This window comes from Electrophorus electricus, chromosome 22 (assembly GCF_041902795.1).
Source record: "Electrophorus electricus isolate QZ-2024a chromosome 22, ASM4190279v1, whole genome shotgun sequence".
Lineage (NCBI taxonomy): Eukaryota > Metazoa > Chordata > Actinopteri > Gymnotiformes > Gymnotidae > Electrophorus > Electrophorus electricus.
The window spans coordinates 4,540,685-4,563,495 of record NC_137518.1 but is presented as its reverse complement, the minus strand read 5'-3'; the positions used below and the strand labels follow the sequence as shown (position 1 = coordinate 4,563,495).

Below are 22,811 nucleotides of genomic sequence, written 5' to 3'. Positions count from 1 at the left end.
CTGAGGGGTGGGGGGGCTGTAGATTTTTACTCCTCATCCATAATCTCCTCATCTATTGTGATCGAAGGATTAATAGTTAACATACACATCAGTTACACACTTAGAGAGGCAGCTGAAGTGCCCATCCCTAGACCTGACTGGATACCACAGTTTGTCCAAGCTTCTTGTGCTGTGAGGGTTGCATTTCTTCCCACCCACTTGGCCGTTTGCAGGTGTTGACCCAGTCCGCTTGACTGAGAGGTCCAGCAATTAACTGGCAGACTGTGTATCCTCTCTGTTATGGGAGTCAAGAGTTCTCCTTGCCACTCAACAATGGCGCTCACTTATAAATATTAACGCTGGACCTAAAATAAGGACTCCAGCCCCACTTTACATTAGCTAGAAGCCATATGAGAGTAGGGTTAGTCATGTGAACCCAACTAAATACAGTAAACGAAATGTTGGTGGCCACACCACTTGAGAAGATCCATTACAATGGATCTTCCCATTCATAATTTACCATCTTAATGTATTTAAATGGCCTCTATGACTTGGAGTTTTGGTAGACTTGCTTTTTTTTGCTCTCCCCCGACACAGATGACCCTTGAGTGAAGTGGCTGATCACTAATGATGGGCTGCACTGTCAGAGATCGTGGGTCACCTCTCATGAATGAAGTAAATTGCTCCTTCACTGAGGAAAGCAGTGCTACATATGATTCAATAGTCTAGATTTTGAGATGTGAAGTGCATAAAAAAAGATTCATAGTGGATAAAAGCACTCTGCTCTAAGAATCCATCTATAATGCATGCCCACAACACATATATTAGATATAGCATGCAAAACGCACAATATAACATTTACAATATCCTCATTTGGACCAGACTAAGATATGACAAAAATTGTTAGCAAACTCATTAAAAATTGAATTTTAAATAAAGAAGACATCTTTTTCAGGCAGACCCATACAATCCCTTGCCAACCATAATGTCTAAAAGCACAAAACATATGTCTCCCTCATTTTCAATATATTTGCTTCAGGAAACGCTTTGGCACGTATACTCATTGCTGCAGTGACATGGCTTTTAAGACATCTGTCATGGCCTGGACTGTCAATGTTGTTCGAAACTGGATTTAACAGCTTCCAAATTTATTGCAGTAAAAAAAAACTTTCCACATGCCTAAAGCCATGTTGTGTAATGTAATGGTCATTGTTATAAGGCAGGACAAAAGTTAAAATCGCTATACAGAACATTTACTTTTCACTGAAAATGTCAGATTACTTGAAACGGTTATTATAAATATATTCATGACAGGCAGGTGGCTTCAGACATGTCCCATGCAAAGGCATCATTATATTTATGACATTTTTATAAGGTTATGCAAACAGCATCAATGTTAACCAGTTCACTACCCAGAATGGAGAATCACGCCTGTTCCAGACATACAAAGCATAAAAAACCCTAAGTAAAAGTGGGTGGTCACAATTTCACTTCATTTAAAGTCTGCTGACACAACGGATTATATAGAGTAGCAACAGGGCCGTGCGTCATCAGGGCTGTGTGTCGCTGGTACTTGGTTAAACGTTGGTCAAAGCCTCGAGGGTAAAAAAGGCAAACCTAGTGGCCTGGCATTTGTGGTGGTCACATCTGCATCTCTGTCTCCTCCGTCATCTCCGTCTCCTCCGTCATCTCCGTCTCCTCCGTCATCTCCGCCTCCTCCGTAATCTCCGCCTCCTCCATCATCTCCGTCTCCGCTGTCTTCGAAGTGTGTCTCCAGCAAAGCAGTCACTGCGTCGTCCCTTCTGTAGGCTGAAGTGCTTTTCCATTTACATTCCTAATTTGTCCACGGCTCCAAATACACAGACACGTCACACATTCAGATCGGAAGCAGTCTTCAGAGCAGAGCTGATTAGGAGACGTGGAATGACTCAAAGCAGCGAGGTCCACGCTTGTGCTATTTTCCAAGTATTCCTTGTGTTTTATAAGCGGGTAAAAGAAGAAGGAAACAAACAATCTGAGTCTTTAGAGGGAGTGTTTTGGCTGGAAGTGGCCATTTTAGCTGTGTGAAAGACTGTAAAACATGCTGATTAATGGCATTCTAAAGTGGGGAAGAAGGATTTCAAGGTAAAAAGCTTCACAAGGTAATGTTACCAGTGAATTTATTGCTCTTGCTAAAGTCTTTCCCCCATTCTCATAGCTCAAGGTTTCACTCTTTGCTAAATTATGGAACTAAATGCAAAATTGAAAGAAAAAGAATAAACATTAGAAATTTGACATGAAGAAAAAAAGTTGAGATGAATTATTCTGTCTGTCAAAGAATGTTCCATCTATTATGCACCTTCCTTAGATTTTTGCAAAGGTGTTTGATGTGTGGAGTAACACTACAATAGTTTAAGTGAAACTCCTTTGCTTTTGTTGACAAAAAAAGCGGACTGAACAATTCAATGTGTTTGACAGCGAATGATGTGACTTTGAAATCATTTACAATTACATTGACCTATAATGTATTACAATTGCTTGTAAATCGTCTCAGTACTGTAGTATATTGTGTTTGTGCATGTCGCTATAAATCATAGGCCATATGTACAAATCATGAAGTGAATTCCAGTGCCCCTGCTGTCAACAAGTCATCCAAGGCAAACACAACGAGCACACAAACAAAGGAACCTAGAGGTCAGTGAACAGGCCTGGATCCCTGCTGTGGCTCCTCTGGCTAATGTCAAATGAACTAAAGAGGTTGGGACATAATAAGGCCCAAAAGACTCACATTCAGCTCACTCTGAAGCAATTACAGGTCAAGCCATCAATGGCAAATCCCTACCAGCTCCAACAAATGGTCAAGTGCCAGGAGTACCAAAGTTTTGGAGTTGGAGACATTTCTATCTTCACATTCTTGCCTTTGTTTCAACAAAGCACATTGCTTTTGACCTGATATGCCTCAAAGCTTGTAAAGCTCCATATAAAACTCTGCTGTGGAAGGAACCACTTAAGCATGCTTAAAAGAAGCACATAATTAACTAAAAATGTCAAGTAGCAAGGAGAGCAATGGCAACCTGTCCTCTCAGAGGTGGTGAAGTAATGCGGTTGGGTAATGGACATCCCTCCCCCCTTCACTCACCGTCTGTCACTTTGGTGGGTGGGCCTGAGTGGCCAGAGCTATTCCTCCTGACAGGATGCCAGCCACATTGTGGCATGAGTGGCTAACGAGCTGCCACTGTGTGGCATTGCCTACACACTGTGGGCCGTGCTTCTTAGCTATTTGACACAGAACTCCCCATGAAAAGTCATGGAGAATGAGGCTTAAAGAGACACTGCAGTCCAGATGCAGTCTCAGAGAAGCAGGTGGAGGCAGGTGGAGGCACCGAGCTTCTGCCATGCCATGAAAGAGCCATGGCCTTGCGGCAGTACGCTGGCTCGTGCATATTCCCTTTGCCACGATATCAAAGCGAAACTGACACGTTTTGTAACCATCCCTCCAGATGCTGTGACGCAAAACGAGGAAGAACTCGCAACGTGAGTGGGAAAATCATGCCTTCTGGCCCAGAACGGGAGTCGACGTGGCTGGGGCATGGCCAGAGTCAGTGGTTGTCATTGGTTACAAGAGATGCAATCTGGGTCTTGTACTCCAAATGCCACAGAAGAAGCTCAGGGGGGAATTACCAGGTTTTACCACAGTTTCTTATTTAAAAAAAAAAAATCATCTTAAGAGATCAGGTTCTGGGTCTATTAAAAGCGCATACAGATCTTTGATAATATTTTGGCTTTACACATCAGGCTTGTTGGTCTGAACTGTCATGGTGTGTCTCCAAAATGAAGTCTTCAGGCCACGCCCACTCCCACTACCACTCCCTGCAACATATTTAATCAATAAAACCTTTATTTACTCTTAATGTCTATTTCACTGTGCAATATTCAGTGTTAAATATTATACTTTTTTCCAGCACTCCATCAGCATTGTGAATGGTCAAAAGCTGAGCTAGACTGGGAACTGTTCGCTGCTCTAATCAGCACAAGCAGAGAACCTGAAGTAGAGAAAAGTCACAGTGATGTGAATGCCTTTGAAAAGAAGAAACACAACGCATCATGCAACAGCTAAAAGAGTACTTGCTGTAGAGTCACAGTTACGGATTCAGGCATGTTATTCTGGATTGGCCGGATAACAATAATAGCACATTTCAGATCTACATGCTATGTATCGCTTGACTGTAAACAAGATGTCAGTGCATGGAAGCAAAACTGTCAGTGGTAATTTTAGGGATAGACCTTGAATTCTATGATGGTGAAAATGGTCATTTTCTTTTGTTTGGTAGGATTTATGAATGATATTCATTTGATAAGCAAACCGGGTTGTCCAGCTGCTCACGAGATGTGGGAAATTTCTGTAGAAAATGTCATTAACATTTCACATGGCTTCGAGACAGTGAGTCTGAAGGCAGTTGGCTTTTTTTGTCACAGAGAAGCAGTCACGTGTCCTTTCCCTCTACAGAGAGCAATTTCTCAGTTGGACCACATGCAGACCACCCCCTACCCCCCATGGCTTCATTTCCATAAACAATTTGTCATTATCTGCCCTACCACAGGGGCATTACAACAAACATCAAAGTGAGGGGATATTTATTAACCTGGCACTTCGGGGTGCCCATGGCCTGTTTATATTCACTCAAGGTTAGACTGGGATTTGTTGGGGGTTTTTTTGGCCTGGACATGCCCAGTTTAAGTCCAGCTCTCAGTCTTGGCACTGGCAGCATGCACTCCAGACAGCAAAGCCAATCAGCTTGGCTGTTTCAAGCACAGCGGTGTTCTGTTCAGACTGTCCCCTAAAATCTGCAGCCACACTCTTCAATCCCTATCGCAAATGACACAGTTTCTTATGCACCAGAGAAATACTGCTATTCTTAGCCGCTAGGTCCGCACTGTGTGGTTAACTCTACTGATTCGACAAACCTCTTGTGTGTAAGAGGAGAGAGAGCCCTGGGGAGCGCTTCAGTCCAACTGCTCTGTGTGCAGTGTCCTTCTTAAAGCTTAAATCTGCAGGTTCTATCCAGACCAAAGTGCCACATAAATGACCCTCTGCCACGATGGCTTTGATGTTATTGTTTGGATCGTAAAAGCTGCTTTTTAATCCACAGCACCCAACATTGTGCAGCTGAGCATATGGAACAGCAATTGCCATAGATCCTCTGGGTTGACTATCACAGACACTTGTGAAGATATGCTAAAAGGATCAATGTAGCAGGTTAATAACTGTTAAATAATTAAGTTAAAAGAACAATGTTTAACAGGTTTGCAGTAACTCGATTTTTCATTGTGTAATGCAGCGTTGACGCATCCCAGTCTGGGAACTTGTGTGAACATGCAAACAGGCCAATAATCTCACCAGCAATAGTGGCCCTTTTTGGTAGGATGGTGATGGCTCCTATGGCGGCATCTTCGAGGCCATGAATGGGGCTGTTTTTTGCCCCCCAGCTGTCTGAGCCAATCCACAGGAAGTGCCCCACTTGATCCGCTCTCTTACTGGCATTGAGAATCTCCCTGTAAGCATTCCCACATGTAGGAAACATTAGTGTCAGCAAGGAGCAAATCTGTGCAAAACATGAGAACTGTAATTGCAAGAAGCGGATTATCATCATCTTTAAGTCATATAGTGATATAAGTGATAAAAACATGACAAGCATTCAGCTCAGTTAGTGCCTTCATCCAGTTTAGAGCATCTATTGATCTTATTGATCTGTACACTTCTTTCAGTTTGAGCAAGTTTCATACAGTGACCTGACAACTTTAATATTGAGTTCTCAAAACGAGTTCGGTCAGTGATCAAAATTGCCTGTGGTTTCCTTACATTTCACTGTGAGATAGCTACAATCAAGGAGGGGAGGAAAGCTTACCGAATGTCTTCATCGTAAGCAAACATAATCACTGCACGGGCCTGACGCGTATCAAGGAGCAGCCGAATAATCTTGTCAAAGTCGGCTTGCTTGCGGTCATGCGGGATTTTCAGGGACTGGGCAATGCATATTCCACCTAGCAAAAGAGGAAGGCACAAGTCAGTGAAGCCACTTGGAGAACGTTGTGGATTCAATGAATGACAAGGCAAAAACATGTTACATTTAATATAAATCCATACTGGGTCATGCTCCTTTGGTCAGATATGACAGATTTCAGATGCAAATAACACATCTACACTAGAATACATCTTTATCTATTTTAGCTAGACAACTAGCATGCATAAACCCAGTAACCCTACATTTTTTATAGCATTTAGCTAGCACTTTTATCCAAAGCAACTTCTAATTACGACTGAATACAACTTGAGCAATTGAGGATAAAGGGACTTGCTCAGGGGCCCAACAGTGGCAACTTTTCAGTCGTGGGGCATAAACTGGCAACCTTCCTAATACTTGTTGAATATTTTAACCACTGAGCTACCCTAACTTCATAGTTACTGTTTCATTGTTTCAATGCAATGCACAAGAGAAAAGTCAAAATAAAAATTATCTATTTGGTTGGTTATGAATTGAACTGTATATTTTAAGACCCTCTAAAATGTTATGCTGTGAATGTACATTAAGCTGTTAGAAAATTGTACAGATGGACAGAAAGATTCCTTTTTAAACTCTGTAACAAGGTGTTATAAACCACTATGGAAGTTTATATCAGATTCTCAGCCTTAGAACTCTCTGACATGATGTAATATTTAATGACAGCTGCACCTTCGCTTGATGTGGCTGAATCACCTGTGTAATTCATACAACATCAAGCACCAGTAGTTGGCACAGGAAGAATTCAACCCTCTGTCACAGAAGTACCACTTTTTTTTAGCACGGGGTTTAAAAAGCAGGAGCTGTAATAAATTGCAGTGATAAAGTGAAATGCATAAATTGAGTCAACTCGTGAAAGTCTGGCCCTAGTCTTTGTGACATGCTGGCTGCTTAGAAAGCTGCCTTGTCTGGCAGGGCTCTGGAGCTTGTCCCTGCTAAAGCCATCATCTGCTCCCATCGCTCCCAAATTTCATGGAGGAACTTTATGCTGCATGGGGGGCAGGGGGGCACTGGACAATAGAGGAGATATTACCGAAGACGTGGGGTTTGAGTGGTACCAGCTAACAAAGATAGAGCGATGGCACTTCTGCACAAGGAAGCATAATGATTTAATAACTGCTCTTCGGAAGGCCAGAGTTATTACTGGAAAGACAGCACAGCAGAGACAGACAGGAAGACACTGCAGTACAAGACAGATAAAGGTGTAGGAGACAGGGAGTCCAGGAAGAGCCATTCAATTCAATAAGCCACTCTGAGAGTCCACAAGTCCACACAGGACAATGTATATGAACATCGCAGACATTAATGTAGGCATTTATCAACTTTGTATTACTTGTTCTCAAATAAAGCAATGCACATTTGAGGACTTTATAAATTTGAGCATGTGCAAGCAAATATGGCTGACAGACACGACACATCTTATGGCCTTTTTTCTTTTTACTTAGCGTACAGACACAAACCTGAGGAATTCAAACCCTAAAAACTGTGTTATGATTAAATTGACCTGTCAGCTAATGTTAACTGACCAATTAGATTCTTCCTGAAGCATGTCACCGAGTGTCAAGTTTGACTTAATTGACACAGACAGGCCCTGCAGACAGCGATTATAATGTATCCCTCCAAGCTGGTGAATCCCCTCTGCACCTCCCACTCACAACAGCACATCTGAACAATATATGAAATCGTAAGTCAAAAATGCAAATACTGATATTATCCATAAAAATGTGTGCTAACCAGAATGAAATGAATTCTAGGCTTTGTTTGCAATATTAAATGTTTAGAGATGAGTAAGACTTACAAAGAATATTCCTGTAAATCATATTGACAAGTAAGGACAGCTTCACTGCAAAGTTTATCCATTATGTGCCTAATACTCCTCCTGATTTGATTATGTAAAACCATAGGGTTTTATGCCTTTTTATGGGGCAGTTATTCGAAATAGGGCCCCAAACCACCTGGAATATAATTAAATTAAACAATACTCAGTGTATTACCATCTTAATATTATTAACTTTTGGAACGAAGACATAATTTGGAACACATGTCTGTGCACTGAATTAATATGAAGCTCCTTGCATGCTGAGAGTCACTTTTATGGTTTAAGATGGTGTCAGTTTCCACTATGGTGGGAAAAAATGGCTTGAAGAAAGTTAAAAATAAGCTCTGGAAGCAGCTCTACTATATTTTACAGGGACATTAGCCCTACTCATCTCCTTAATACAGGATGTCAGCCGAGTGTTACGGCTATTCTTATCAATTGCTCTGGCTTGACTGGGATTTAATTGCCAATCTTTGACTCTTTAAGATGACCACCACGACCTCTAGAGAGCTTTACTCCCAGAATAAGAATAATGATTTCCTCCCTGTTTGAAGACTGCCTTTTTGATCTAAACCCTCTTAAACCTTTGATCTAAACTCTCTTAAACTTTTTTGATAAAATATGTAGGTGTAGCAAACAGGCTGAACAGCAAGAAGAGCTACACTGACCATCAAAAGCTTAAGACAGCACCTTCTGACACCTCGTGCTACGCATTCCGGACTGAAACTGCATAAATAACAAACAGCATAATCATTTGCTGTACAGAAAGTTTTTAAATAAATGAATAATTGAAAAAAGGATAGTTCATGTTTTGATAAGAATGCGAAGAAACTAAACAGCTGTGGGGGGAAAAAAAAAACCATAAGGATAAAAGTTGTATGGACGAAAGCACTAAAGCTGTGTCTGTGCTTAATGGCAAGGACAAACTGTTTGTTTCCTCTGCCCTCTTTGTGTATTTGTCTCAGTGGGATCAACTGGGGGTAGCCAGGCTTAGCCGCTGTGCTCCGTGTCAGCAGGAAGAACCTGAGCCAGGAGCCTGATTCAGTGAAGCACTTAACTGTTTTGCCAGATACAAAGTGAGACACAACGACACTGGACGAGGCATACTATGCGACTCGGGCATCGATCATGTCACCAGGATCGAATATGCAAAGCACATGCATTACTCACACATGCCCCTGATAAATGTGATCTTAACAGTCAGCTACCATCATTAGAAAGAGGGCCTAAGTGCCTTGAAAGTCTGCTATTTGCTGATTTATCAGTAGTGCCTGCAAGCCTGTGCCATCCCGTAATGACTGTGAAATTTTGACATGCTGGCCAGTGTAATCTCTTCAGACCTATAAGATGACATCACATGCCCCAACGTGCTTTCATAAGGACTGCAATTGGCACAAAGTTTCCAGCTTGTGAAAATGAGCAAGATTGAGGGCTTTATAAATGGTATCTGATTCAGACAAGCTCAAAGGACATCACAGTTCCTTTTTAGCTAAGTAATGGATATATCCATTAAATGCATTTAAAACGGAACACACTATAATTCTGAATCGTGACATCACCTTATTTGTATTCTCATGCTAATGAAGGCCTTCCATTGTGAATTTACAGAGAACCCTGACATTACAGCCCAGTAATATGAGTCTTGTCTGTCAAATCCTCAGTCGGTGCCTTTTTGCTTCTTTTGGATCTGATAGCGCATTTCAGACTGTGAGAGAGCCAAACGGGTCTTAGTATAATTACTGAGGAGCTGTGGCTGAATAGAATATTATTTTGATGGAAGGTCTCTTCTAATTAGGTCCTCAGAGGTGGTTGATGTGTCATCTTTTCGTCGCCGGGCTTTGAGACTGATGGTAGTGCCGACTGAAATAAATGTCTGAAATTTGAGGCACTTGCTGTCGTTGTGGGAGTAATTTATGCTCCGGTTCTACAGAAAGCTCACCACCCTCGAATGACACAGGAAGCAAGAACAGCCAGACACCATCCACATGCACTTAGCCTCTCAGAAGAACATGTGTTTAGTGGCACAAAAGTGGTCTCTGCCTTTTCCGAGCATGTACAAATTACATGGTGTTTGTTCAGCCATTCCCCACAAAAAGCATAATGCTAATAGAACAGCAGAAGAAGATGTTTACAACTCTTATATCTAGACTTCTGAGATAAGCTTCTGTGAGGCATTTTGTCTCAATTTTCAGAAATTTTGAGGAAACTGTGGTTCAGTCTCTGGCACTTTGTGTAGCTTCATAAAAAAATAAAAAATAAAAAATAAAAATTCTAAGTATTAACCAAATCCATGGCAACATTTTAGAAAGGTTTGAACTGTGAAAAAGAGCCAGTTGACCAAGACAGTGAACAGCTAAATGTTGAGAGATTGAGGGAGATTCATTCAAAATAATTTGTGAGAAACAAGGCCAGGTCTAAGATTAATTCACAAGCTTACACTGCAGCCTGACTGCTCCACATAGGCTAACAATCCTAATCATTTTCATTGTAGACACTGTTTGTAACATCTAGTTCAGTTATCTGGAGTTCCACAACAACATCTGGATCTGAATCGTATCTGGTTTCGTGAAATGTGTCGTATGGCATTTTCCGGCAGCAGTATAAAACTGCTTCACTGACCACCCAAATCCCACTTACCCATCCCCCTCTGATTCAGTCTGCACTTTTCTGGTAAGATGAACACTGCAAAAGTCGTTGCTGAGATATCATGTTTGTATTTGTTCGCCTCTTTGAAAGTGATTTGATAAATCTGTCTCCTCCCCACAGGGATGGACTGATTCCATTTCAGCAGTCAAGTGTATCCAAGCAAGGCATTCATCTGGAAAACAGGGCCTCATGGTCAGTTTATTCAGTCAGTCCAGACTGTGTGCTTTAAGTTAGCCTAAATCTCAAACAAATCTTTATTGGCAATGTATTATTATTATTATTATTATTATTATTACAAATAATAATAATAATAATAATAATAATAATAATAATAATAATAATCTTGTGTTAATTTATATACCTTTTAGGCACCTTTTTGCCAGAATTTGAGGCACAATAAAATATTTTTTAAAATATGGTCTCAAAGGAAAATCAGAGCCAAGTTTTATATTCATAATCCACTGTAAATCAATAGCGACAATACAGAGGTTCTGAAGCTTGTTCTGCCAAGTCACTTGGCACAGAAACAGTGGACAGGCATTGTGCAATGCTCCTACCCAATGCCTGGGGCTGAGAACAAAGCTGGCCACTGATTTGCAAGGGGCCACACCTCAAGGAGCCTGTCGCGGTACGGCTGTTACTCACAACAGTGCGAATTGGACATGCATCAAAAAAAGAACCTGGCTTATTACCTCTCTCGGCACCCTGCCTGCTGACAGCTGCCCAAGGGTGAGCAGGAGAAATTTATCTGCATTATCCGTGACAAAATATTGATCTAGGTAATCATTTTTAGGTTAATCTATGTTCGTTCCTGGGCAGCGCAATGGCCTGAAATATGGCTTCATTCTGGTAACTCTAAATCTGAAAATTACACATGCTGCAGTCGAAGCCTCCAAGGTCGGCCTTGAGACACAGTACGGTGCTCGTCAAGCTTGAGCGATCTGAATGGTCGCCATTTCTAAGTCACAGCTCCAAGGTTACAATTAGAACCCTGAGGCCTCTCCTCACATCGTTCGGACAGCCCGGGCAGGTCTCCTGTCAGCCCCGACAGTTCAGCACCTTCAACACCATCCGGGGAGACCACAGCAGGCCATAGCTTTGATCCTCTGTGAAGTCAAAGGGTATGATAAAATAACTGATTGAGATTACTGGCATTTTTTTTTTTTGCAGATGATCCCATCAAGTGCATTTGGTCAATTCCTGGCCTGTAGGCAAAGTTGTCTGCACTGAGCAACAAATAATCCCCATTGAATATTTGAGGGCAGAAAGTTACTTGCTTTGAGAAACCCGATTACACTTGAGTCTTACTTTAATAGAGACCTATTTACTGTACTTACTATATAGAAGGCCACCAACGACTATGTGCTTAAATGTGTAATTAATGGAACTGTAATTACAGTTTGAAGTTGTAGTACCTCAATTTTTCTACATTTGTGGGTGGAAAGAGACCTAAACATTTTTTTAAAACAGCCCTATGTACATGGCTAACATTGTCACAACTCTGGGACTCCTTGAATTACAGTATGAGCAGACTACATAAGAATCATATGTAATAATGCAAATTGATCTTTCTTTTGATATTTACCAAGGAAATTGTTATTATTTGATTTAGATCAAATAATAACAAGAAGATTAGCCTGGAGAGGAGAAAGCCAGCCTGGGTAATTTTCTGTATGGGTCGGAAATGGGCTGGCAAATAGGTGCTCATGTAATTTACCATTCCTAAAACATAAACTCCAATCCCAAATCCCAAGCCTCTGCAGTAGACCTATAGGTCAAAAAACTGCATGACACCCTCTGCATAATCTGTCTGAATTATGGCACACAAACAATTAGCAATTAATCTCTGAAATGTCAGACACACACAGTGAGTATTAGACCTTCCCTTGACAAAACACAAGGCTGTTACTTTTGGCACTCATAAACAATTGATTATACTGTGGCTTGAACTTCCAGTGCCCTTATATGGTCTCAATGGGCAGTGCTGTAACTCAGAGCTTGCTTATTAAAATTACAGAGAAGGGGAGAGGATGCAGGCGTGTCACTGTGGAAAAGTCATTATCCAGAATTGCCTTCTCATAGCGCCATGCTTTAGGGTGGAGGAAAGTAATCAAAAAGGAGGTTTTCCGTTCAACACCCTCGACACGTGACAGCGTATTTGCAAGTCGAGCTTGTAGAATCTTGCTACTGAGGATTCCCATTTGTGAAATATGAGAGAAAATGGAAAAACAAAGCCAAAGGAAAAAAAGCAAATCATTGTTTCAGGTGCTGTGTATCTTGTCATTTGTCACAGATGACAAATCTTTATCTTCTGAGAAACATTTTCTTGTAAGAATGCATGTGTGGTGAACACAGCCCAGATGGCAGTCTGCTTACAACTTCACTAGATGTCTAGTCTCTGCATCTTGAGAGGTTTGACATTGGTATGAGTGTATCAGACACAGCAGTGTTGCCAATTTTAACACATCTCATGGTCACTGCTGGTTTGCCACTCAAAAAGATATCCAGCCAGCAGTGTCCCTGTGATCAGAGACTGATCACTGATGTATGGTTAGATGATGGGCTAGCACAAACTGCGCAGGGCAACAGATGACCTAAAGCTGAAGTGACCTAGTCTGGACCTAGAGATCTACCACCCTGCAGTTTAGTTCCTACCCTAATCTAACCCACTTGATCCAGTTAATCAGGACCTCCAGTGGCATCTTAATATTAGAGCCAGACATGTTAGATTAGGGCTGGAACTAAACTCTGCAAGGTGGAAGATCTCCATGTCCAGACTTGGGCAGCCCTGCCCTACAGTCTTTAGAAGGTGTTTCTAATAAATGCATGTTCATAATTAGTGACCATGATGTTCAGTGTGCAGAAAATTAATGCTTAACCTAAATAAGACTACAATAAGAAAGAAAAAAAAAAAACCTGACATTCTTCAATGAAAAGTGAATGTGTGCATTGCAATAGAAAGTTACAGCTTGATACTGAGAAACATAAAAAACAAGTCCTGAAAGAAAGAACAGGACACTGTCTTCAGAAAGACAAGAAGACAAAGGAGCACGAGAAGTCAAACAAGGGCATTGACACACTCCCGCAGTTCCCCCTCCCTGGGGCATCTCAGCGTCTCGACACCCTCAACCGCCCCACCATCTTTTTTAACACAAACATTTGCAAACAAGAGCCATCCGGATTCTACAGTCCTCACTGAGCACACAATTGCATCATTCAGAAGGAAGAAAGTGTCTGATATTAAAAAAGGCCATGGAGAGGTGGCACGCAGAGAGCAAATGGAGCACAGGAGTGCGAGTGGGTCCTGAGGGAAGCCTTGCATGGGCGAGTTTGAAACGAACTTCCCATAGTTTCAGAAGCCTGGTGTCAACCTTCCTCATTTCCTTGGGAGGTGTCTGGAATGGCAACAAAGACAAAAGGCAAAGGCACCAAGCGGATCAGCCTGGAGAGGAGAAAGGCAGTCTGGGTAATTCTCTGTGTGGATCAGAAAGCTTGGTGGTCATACTGGGATATTAAAGGAACAAAAATTGGGGCTTTCTCAACTTGATGGAGAATTATGAAGAATAAATCAGTGAGGTGGGGAAATGATTTCTGTATCTATCACTGATCTAACTGAGAAGGTTACCCAAGGTTTCTGTGATATGACTTTAAGAAAATTAGCAGCACCTTTCTCTAATAATACATAAAATGGGTACGCATAATGTTAAAGTGATGGAAAATAACATACAATAACATCAATTTAAAAAGTTTTGTAAAGTTTGTAAAAATGTGTGTAAAATAAGAAATACAGTATAATCCGAGCTAGAAGTAGAAGATTTTGAGTCTAGGTAGGGCCTGATAGGGTTTAATACAGTAGGGATTGAGTACTCTATGCATATACTTAACCATATGTTTTCTTTTTGAAGTGTCATAAATGATGATGGTCCATGACGAAGCAGTTCCTTGTGAAAATTATTTATTATTATTTTGTTGACTTTTAGATGGTTTATTTCCGCATTTCACCCTGCAGGCTTTCATCATGCCACATGACCCATCAAATGCAGAAATGTTTAATCTAAATTGCATTTTAATGTCTTTGTAATGATATTTCTTTGTGTTTGTACCCACAGAAAACACAGAAGACAGACAGGATCCAGAAGCTGTAGAATATCTAAATGTGTATGAATCACACAGGTCCTTCTGACTATGAGTGGACATGGTAACCCTTACAAAATGCAATAGAACAAACTCTCCAACATTCATTCTCCGGGAGCACTGCAAGACCATCCTGTTTTAGGATTAGGCAGCACATCATCTCCTTGCCAGGTTACACATTACAGTTCTTTCCACAGCTAATGTCAGTTTTAATGGCAGCGGGAGGCCGACCTTGGAACGTAAACCTTTGAGTCACAGGTCCTGAGGATCAAGAGGGATAAAAGTGAGGGAAGAGAGTATTAGTCTCTAGCAGCAGAACATCAGGGTGAAATGGTAGGAGTGGATGACCGCCAACCACTGGCTAATTTTTTATATATATATTTATTTATTTATTATTTTTTTTTTATTTATTTTTTTTTTTTCAGATCTCAGTATGTAAATTTGGGCAGAATATTCTGTGGAAATGTGGTTTTTAAATGGTCTTAAATCCTTTATTTTACAATGAGTAAGGGAAACCTTTGTCTATGGGGAGCTTTTTTAACTAAACCTGGATATGACATTGTTTATGACATTGTCTGGATATGACACTATTTATAAGACAGTGTCTGGATATGAAACTGTTTAGAAGTTACATAGAAAAAACCTAAGATGCATTTTTCATTCCTTTTGCCAATTTTGATGATAATTAATAATTTTACACATCAGTCATCATGCTAATAGCAGCTGGCACCACTGGGCATTTGGGATCTCTTGCTGGGATCATTAAAGGTCACATTTGATTTCATAACCAGAAATTTCATATTTATTACATTACAATTTCCTGAAACTTTGCTGTTTTTTCTAGCAGGATCAGTCGGGTGTACTTCAGACTGACTCTCCTACACTGAATAAAAACTGCCTTCCACGGTTGTGTCACTCTAGGGGGGAAAAAAGAACGGATTCAAATGGCACAGACATGGAGCCTCGGAATGAGGTTAATTCTGCAATTACCTCACTCCACTGAGCGCCCCGGGCACGTGATGATGGAATGATTAGCAGTTTCGAGCACTCCGGGGCCGCAGGAATCCAGGAAAAGGGTGCCTGTAAATGCTAGCTGATCTTTGGAACCCGCTGCAAAAGAGGGGTAGGAACACAAATGACTACCTACATCAGTCGTCTGGTCCGCAAACAGGTCCTTGTGCCTCCCCATTCTCATCCCTGCGCTCAGGACCAGCATGCATAGCAGGGAGAGGGAGAACACAGTAACCCCTGCATGACTGGCTAATGACTAGTCTACAGCCTCCTCTTGTCTCCCAACAGCTTTCTGGTCCTTCTTGTGCACATTAGTGCAACAAAACTGCTAATTAGGTGACGAAATCTATTCATTACAAGTGGTGCAACGAAAGCGTTCAGGCCGATTCGTAAAAACTCTCCCAAAACACTTTTGCCGAGCAGAACCGGGTGACTCAGCGTCGCAACTCTAAGCATTTGCGATGGCTAAGAGGAAGAAAAACAAAGGCAGAAGAACAAAGAATTTTGGAAAGCACAGCGCAAATGCAAGTCACACAGTGGTTGGGCCTTGAAAATCACAAATTGATACATTAAATAGTTAAGCACGCTGTGAATGGCTAGTAGGTTGGAAAGGAGTGCTCGAGCTGTTTATTGCATCAGTACCAAAACCACAAGGCTGAAAGCAATAAACAGTCCTTATAGTGCAGAGTGAACAGTTTTAAAATACCTGCTGGTGACGAAGCGATGTTGATTTGTTGACAGGAAAACAGGTAGCAGATGGCATCCAGTGAGATTGCCATGTATGTCATATCTGTTTATAATTGCAGTCAATTCCTGGAAATGGGTAAATGGGTGGAATATTACTTCCTGTCCCCCACGATCCATAAAGCACATTCTCTAGAGGAACATTAATGTAGGAATAGCCGACAAAGATATCGCCACTTGCTTTGGAGATTCATTAGTAGCCAAATTGGCTTTACTTTTGAGAGGAAACAAACCATGAATATTTTACTCAATCAGCTAGCAGGGACTGTGTTTTTTTTTTTTATATGATACAAGAGAAATGATTGCTACAGGTCTTCATGATTAAGATCATTTGATATCACGGTAATGTACAACAGGCATTTTGTAGATATTATGAAATATCATCATAAATGCTCCAGTAGAATCTAAAACCAATCAATTAATCTATTATAATACAAAAAAGTGTAACAACTGAATAATGACTTTGGCCTGACCCATATCCTCAGAGTGGTGAAAGTTCTGCTCTGACAATGTGCCAAGTCTCACATCCATTATAAGTGATTTTTGGAAGCGCAGGATGGCATCTCTGTCTCTGTAGGTCGAGTGAACAGCATGGCCAGAGTACAGAAGTGATGTAAAGTGCTTTTTTCCTTTTTTTCTTGGCCTCTTTCAGCCTTCTTTATCCCCCCATTTCAAATGTGAATCCAGGAAAAACAGAGATCTGTAGCACCTCTTGCATTCTCTACAGGGGTGAGAAGGGTAAAATGAAACTGTTTTAAATCACCCCTTTAACCTCCATTCATGAGACCCCTGTGATTTTCACAAAATAAATCATAAGGGGCAACATATAAGAGAACAAAGTATGCTTATCTGCTATTATGTCCTCGTATGACCTCAAGCAAAGTGTTCCAGGGGCATGACCTGCCCTTGAGATCCATCGATTAATATTCGGTTAATCATAGTTTGCTCTGCCAGAGTACAAAGGTTCAGTCGCCTACGCAGTCTAGGGCCCAGAAATGTAACCGAAAGGTCAAAATCAACACACACAGCAGAGAAAATTTCATTATTTCATACAGAAAATCAATGAAATACATAAAAAATATCGCAAAGCTCAAAAAATTACTATTATGTACTCCATTGCTGACATGTGTACATGCTATGCAGAATTAATTGGAAATTCAACTTTCATTGAAATAGATTATTTGAAAAGATCATTTTAGCGTTTGGAGTTGTGAATGCATCATTTGAACATCATTTTTTTTTTTTTTTTTTTTTTTATTTTGCATCCTGAACTACCGGTACAGTTGTATGTACTTACAAGTCATTCCCGACCATGAAGTACATTTGAATTTTTTCAAATGTGAATTTGAATTCTTTCAAATGTGGCTTCACAGAACAGAAACAGTTTACACAACTAAGAACCTCAGGCTCTTATAAATTCTCACATCTCTGCATTTGCACAGTATGATGTCATTAGAATCTTGGGCTGCTTCACCCCTCCAGTAAGGCACATCCTCTAGCTGTGAACCAAAAAAAGAATACAAACAGTTTACTTTTCTCACTGTACCATGTACCATGTTACTGCAAACACAGATGTGCAACTACTGGACATTTTTCAAATGTGATCCCCAACATCAGAGTTACCGTAGGGCCTTCATCAGAAACTCCATCACCTGCTCAGCGCACATATCTTTAGGCTGAGTAGTATCACATCAAATTACATTAATCAAAGCATTCAAATCAAGTGTGAAATCATGCTGGCGTACATGCAACATGTCCACGCAACAAGTAAGGCATATATTGTATGGGTATTGATATCTGGGGCAGTAAATTAAGCGGGTGAGGAAACCCTATTCTAGCGTTTGGAGCAGCACTTTCCAGAGGGCTTTACTGCTGACATTACTTTGCAATTACTGCCCAACAGTATTAAATTTCCACCCGGAAGGCACTGTGGCTCACCGCCTCTCTCCTTCTCTCTCCACCCAGCCTTGGCATTAGCGCCATTAGAGCTTCATGGAGCTAGCCTTAAGAACGCCTGACAGGCTAATCAATTTTACAGGCTCCCATCTTTTATAGGGGCTGTCTGGGAGAGGGTCACGTAATGAGCCTGAGACGCTTGATGAAGTGAAAGTTTACTGACAGGAGCATCACAAACCTAGGAGGCTTTCCTGCCATCCATTACCCCATAATGGCCTGGATGGAAGGAGAAACAATCCAAAGTGCCAGTTCTGTGCTCGCAGAGACATAACAGACTGTTTGCCATGGGACGAACCTCGCCTAAAGACTATAGATGGCGGCCATCGGTGGGATCACCAAGCGGCGGGAGAATCACTAATCAATATGGTGTCACGGTGGCTCATGGTGCCCTATAAGAATCATACCCTGTTCTTATTTGAGATAATAAGCAAGGTCTTATGAAAGAGACCAGAGCTGTTAAAGCTATGATGGAAAAATGAGAGATAAACACCAAATGTTTTGAAGCCATCAAAAGACATTCTTAGTTCACCTGCATGTCACATAATTCTCAGCAATGTTAAACTTGCACCAACTTGTACTAATTAAAAGCTACTGTAGATAAAGTATGTTGCAACAATTTCATACAGAGAGAGAAATTTGTCATTTCTTTTGTGTCATCATAAACATTGACCTTTAACTGATCTACCTGCTACTGAAGAGATTAAATTGGTTGTCCAACTGAATATACAGTGTTTCCATTTTAGCTTTTTAACATTAGAATTTAATACAATGGTAATCAAATTTTCATGTATGTTAGCGACATGATTCTTTAGAGCAAATGATCCATCTATATTACATAGTCTTTTAATGAACATGCCTGCAGTGCATTTTATCTGTTGCCCATTTGTGAAAATGTATTACTAATGGCCCCAAGACTCAGTACAAACACAAATATGTTTGCATTTCCAAGACACTGCGCACAAATGTCCAATACACAAACCATTCACATTATAAAGAATTATGATAACAACTTGTTTGTATACAGTGCTAATATAGTTGGGTTTTCACATAACAAAACAAATATCTGCTCTATTTTAATATTTCAGTGATAATCCATCGAGAACTGATCCATTCCTTTACTGGTACATTAATACTCAGGAGAGTTCTTTAAACTAAGCCACTTAGTCAGAAATTGAACAGAAAAAGGGAGGTGTTACTGGTCAATGATAGCAGTTATTTATTTTGACCAGTGGTAAAGAAATAAACCCAGACATCAGGGTCTGGTGTTGGCTGCAGTTTAAAAAAAAAAAAAAAAAAAAAAGATTTTTAAAAATTAGTGCAGTGCAGATGGCCATTTTATGCTCTTAAATGACTGCTGAATTGATTGGAAAAGCTGGATTTGGCAAATTGAGAATAGATTTTAAAATGACATTTGGATGGTATAGAAAATGTCCTAACTGCATTAGCTCTAAAATTGGAACCATCTGACAGAGACAGTTAAGAAACACCGGGCCAAAAATTGGGGCAGGAACAGTGGAGGAAAATTAATGTTTTGAAGGGTGGGTAAAAACTAAAATGGCTGGCTGCTATCCTATTGGCTTATCACACATCTTTTAAGAATTCTGCTTGAGCCAGTCAGACAGCAAGGAGTTCTTCTCTGGACCTGAGCACATGGTACCAAAGTCTGACTTGAAGCTCCTCTGTTCCAACTTTGTCTCTCCCTTCTGAATAGAGCGTATGTGCCTGTATGTTGCAGTTTGAAGTCTGGGGCACTTCCCTGGGGTCACAGCAACAACATTTCACATGCAAGCACGTCCTCCACCACTATCTCTGTGCTGCTGGCTGTCACTGGGAGGAGGGGGATGATAGAAAAACAGAAGAGGTGTGTACTGTTTGGAGATTTGAGTGTGATGCTAGCCCTTGCCAAAGGCATGTGATGTTGCCATGAAGATTTACCAAAATATGCTATGTTCAGTATTTGCAGCAAATACTATTATTAAATCAGAGCAGGCTTCAGTCTGAGTGTGCTCGTCAACATGTGCATCTTTCAGTGTGTATGGTCTGACATCGCACGCTTCCTGACTTCCTGGCCAATGAGGCATTGCTGAGCACCTCCACATGCTGCAAGGATGAATTAGTCACATTGCCACAAATCAGCCAAAAAACAAACGCTAATTGCTATGGAATTGGCCCTTTTGTCATGTTTCGAATACACTGCCACTCGAAGCTCGGGAAACACAAAATGGCCACGGGAACGTGGTGCAATGAAATCTGCATCTGCGAGACACGACAAGCACGCCTCGTTTCAATGAAGTCCACAGACGTTACCACCGCACACACGCATTGCCTGCATCTGTCAACAGCAACCAAAATGGAACCTTGTTCCCTCAGGACACATTTGAAGGGTGCACACAAAGGCCCACAAAAACAAACACCTAATCATCCCCGGCAAGTAGGTGGCTCAGGGGGCGGAGCCTCGGTGAATGCTGCCAAAGCCTGCCGTGACGGCTCTGTGACCGTCGCTCGTCGGCCTGTTGTCATCTGATTATGTGAGGCATGCTGAATTATTGAGGACAGACCCCCCAGAGAGGAGCTGAGGGTTTTTGCTGGCAGGCAACGTCAGAGCCACAAGGCTGCAACAGGTGCCATGTGCATCTCTGTCATCTCTCTGCAGCCAACTCCCAGCTATCTGGACCCCTGAAAACCCTCCAACTTGAGGAGCAGGAAAGGAGAAAATCAATAAATCTGCTGGCATTTCAACAGGAGAAGCATTGCTGTCAGAGGAGGGATGGCATCAAGCTTGTCTGCCCACCTCTACAGCTGTAGTTTTATTTCTTTTGGGGGGGGGGGGGGTACAGGAAGGTGGGTGGTGGGTGGGGGGAGTTGGCTGCACCACCTGAGTAAGGTGTAGCATTCAGGGGGTTTGGTTGTGAAAACCAAAAGCAAAGGCTGGCCTTGATTTCAACTTTCATGCTTGCTGGCATGAAATGTGGGGATTATTTAAACACAGGCGGGGATGACAATTATTTGAACATGGAGTGCGCTGTGTGGTTTGTGCCAGTCGCAGTAATAGAATTTCTACTAGTGGCACCTACTCACTGTGTTAGTTTAAAGGCACAAAAAGTAGGATTCATCATTAGAGCATGGTGAGATGTGAAAAAGCATCAGCAGTACATTGCTGCAGCACCTCGGGTTACAGCAATTCCATGCTTTTCTGCAATGGTTGGCAAGTAAACGCAAGGATCAGTTCCAATGGTGTGGCATGCCAGATAGGTGCAGCATGTTTCAAGTTTCAAGTTTCAAGTTTCAAGTTTGGTTTATTTGTCACATACATAGTCATACACAGTACAACACGCAGTGAAATGGTGGATGTTTGTCATATATGAGACATCTGTGCATGCTCTGCTTGCTACTATAAGTCAAATGCTTAAATAACTCTCGCATTTCAAGCAAAGTTGCCAGTAAGAATGTTGTCCTGCAGGCTTTGAGTTTCAGGTGTGTTGGACACTCGGAGCCACAGATGAGCCACTCACAGTTCATGTCCCAGGTTCCCGGGTTTGCTGCATTCTGTCTGCGAGGAATCCACCTGGGTGTATACAAGGGTTCTCAAGGCCAGTCAAATTTTGCTGAATCTAACACACCTTGCCTAGTAAGCACAGTACAATATTTCATGAACATAGCAATGTGTGTTAGAGAAGGAAACTGAAATACAAAAAAAATACACCCCCAAATTTTAAACTAAAATCTCACATAGCAGAGGTTAGCATTTATTGTTCTCCATGACGCTTATTGAAGTACAATAAAATTTTGCATCATAAAATTAAAAGTAATAATCAAATATTAAACTGTCCATAAAATCAGGATTCATTTTGGTAAACTCTGTAGACTGTGTTTAGCAGCAGGACAACTCATCCATGTAATCTCGGCAATTGGATTTCTACAATGTGGCTTTTTTCTGAACCCACTTAAGTGTGCCCATGCTTTGTGATATCATGACCTCCTTGTTCATTTATCACTGATTCCAATTACAGTTGCAGAAGGGACTCGTATTACAAACACCTATTGATCTGGGCGGGGCTCAGATAACATTTTTGGCAAAGGTTAGCTTGTGTCTCATTAGGCTGTCATTATCCGGTGCCATTTTTGCGATTAGGGCCGCTGTGTCTCCAGGAAGTGAGAGCCCTGCACTCTTCTTGCTCCCACGTGTTTTCCAGCAGAAAACTCACAGATGGCGACGGTTGAGCTCTCTTAATAGGGCAAAGCGGAGCAGAATTCCCTGCATGTCCGATGTCTGCGACACTGGCACTGACGACCAGGGGAGAAGGTTATAAAGGGGGATGAATAATGAATCAGGGGAAGCTTTGCCCACGGCCGATATGTCGATGCTGCGCTTGCTGCCTGTGAAGAACTTGGTTGGGGGTGGTTGCATGAGGAGACAACTTAATAATAGCTTTTTCCATTAGCCACCGTGCTCCACAGGGCACTAAATTGTTACCTGTGTTCGA

At 41.4% G+C, this 22,811-nt stretch overlaps 1 protein-coding gene across 9 annotated transcripts in view; it reads right to left on the bottom strand.

The window, feature by feature from the left end:
• grm7 (glutamate metabotropic receptor 7) overlaps nt 1-22,811 on the bottom strand; it is a 124,834-nt gene that overhangs the window by 51,917 nt on the left and 50,106 nt on the right. For 5 of the 9 annotated variants that reach the window (XM_027001868.3, XM_027001867.3, XM_027001866.3 and 2 more), the window contains 2 exons: nt 5,865-6,000; nt 5,357-5,511 (listed from right to left, as the gene is read on the bottom strand). In XM_027001868.3, coding sequence (XP_026857669.3) covers nt 5,357-5,511; nt 5,865-6,000 — 291 coding nt within the window. Of the gene's footprint in view, nt 1-5,356; nt 5,512-5,864; nt 6,001-15,606; nt 15,727-16,333; nt 16,441-16,844; nt 17,308-22,811 lie in introns of those variants that run through there. The other 4 variants (XM_027001869.3, XM_027001871.3, XM_081705313.1 and 1 more) reach the window with 4 other exon arrangements.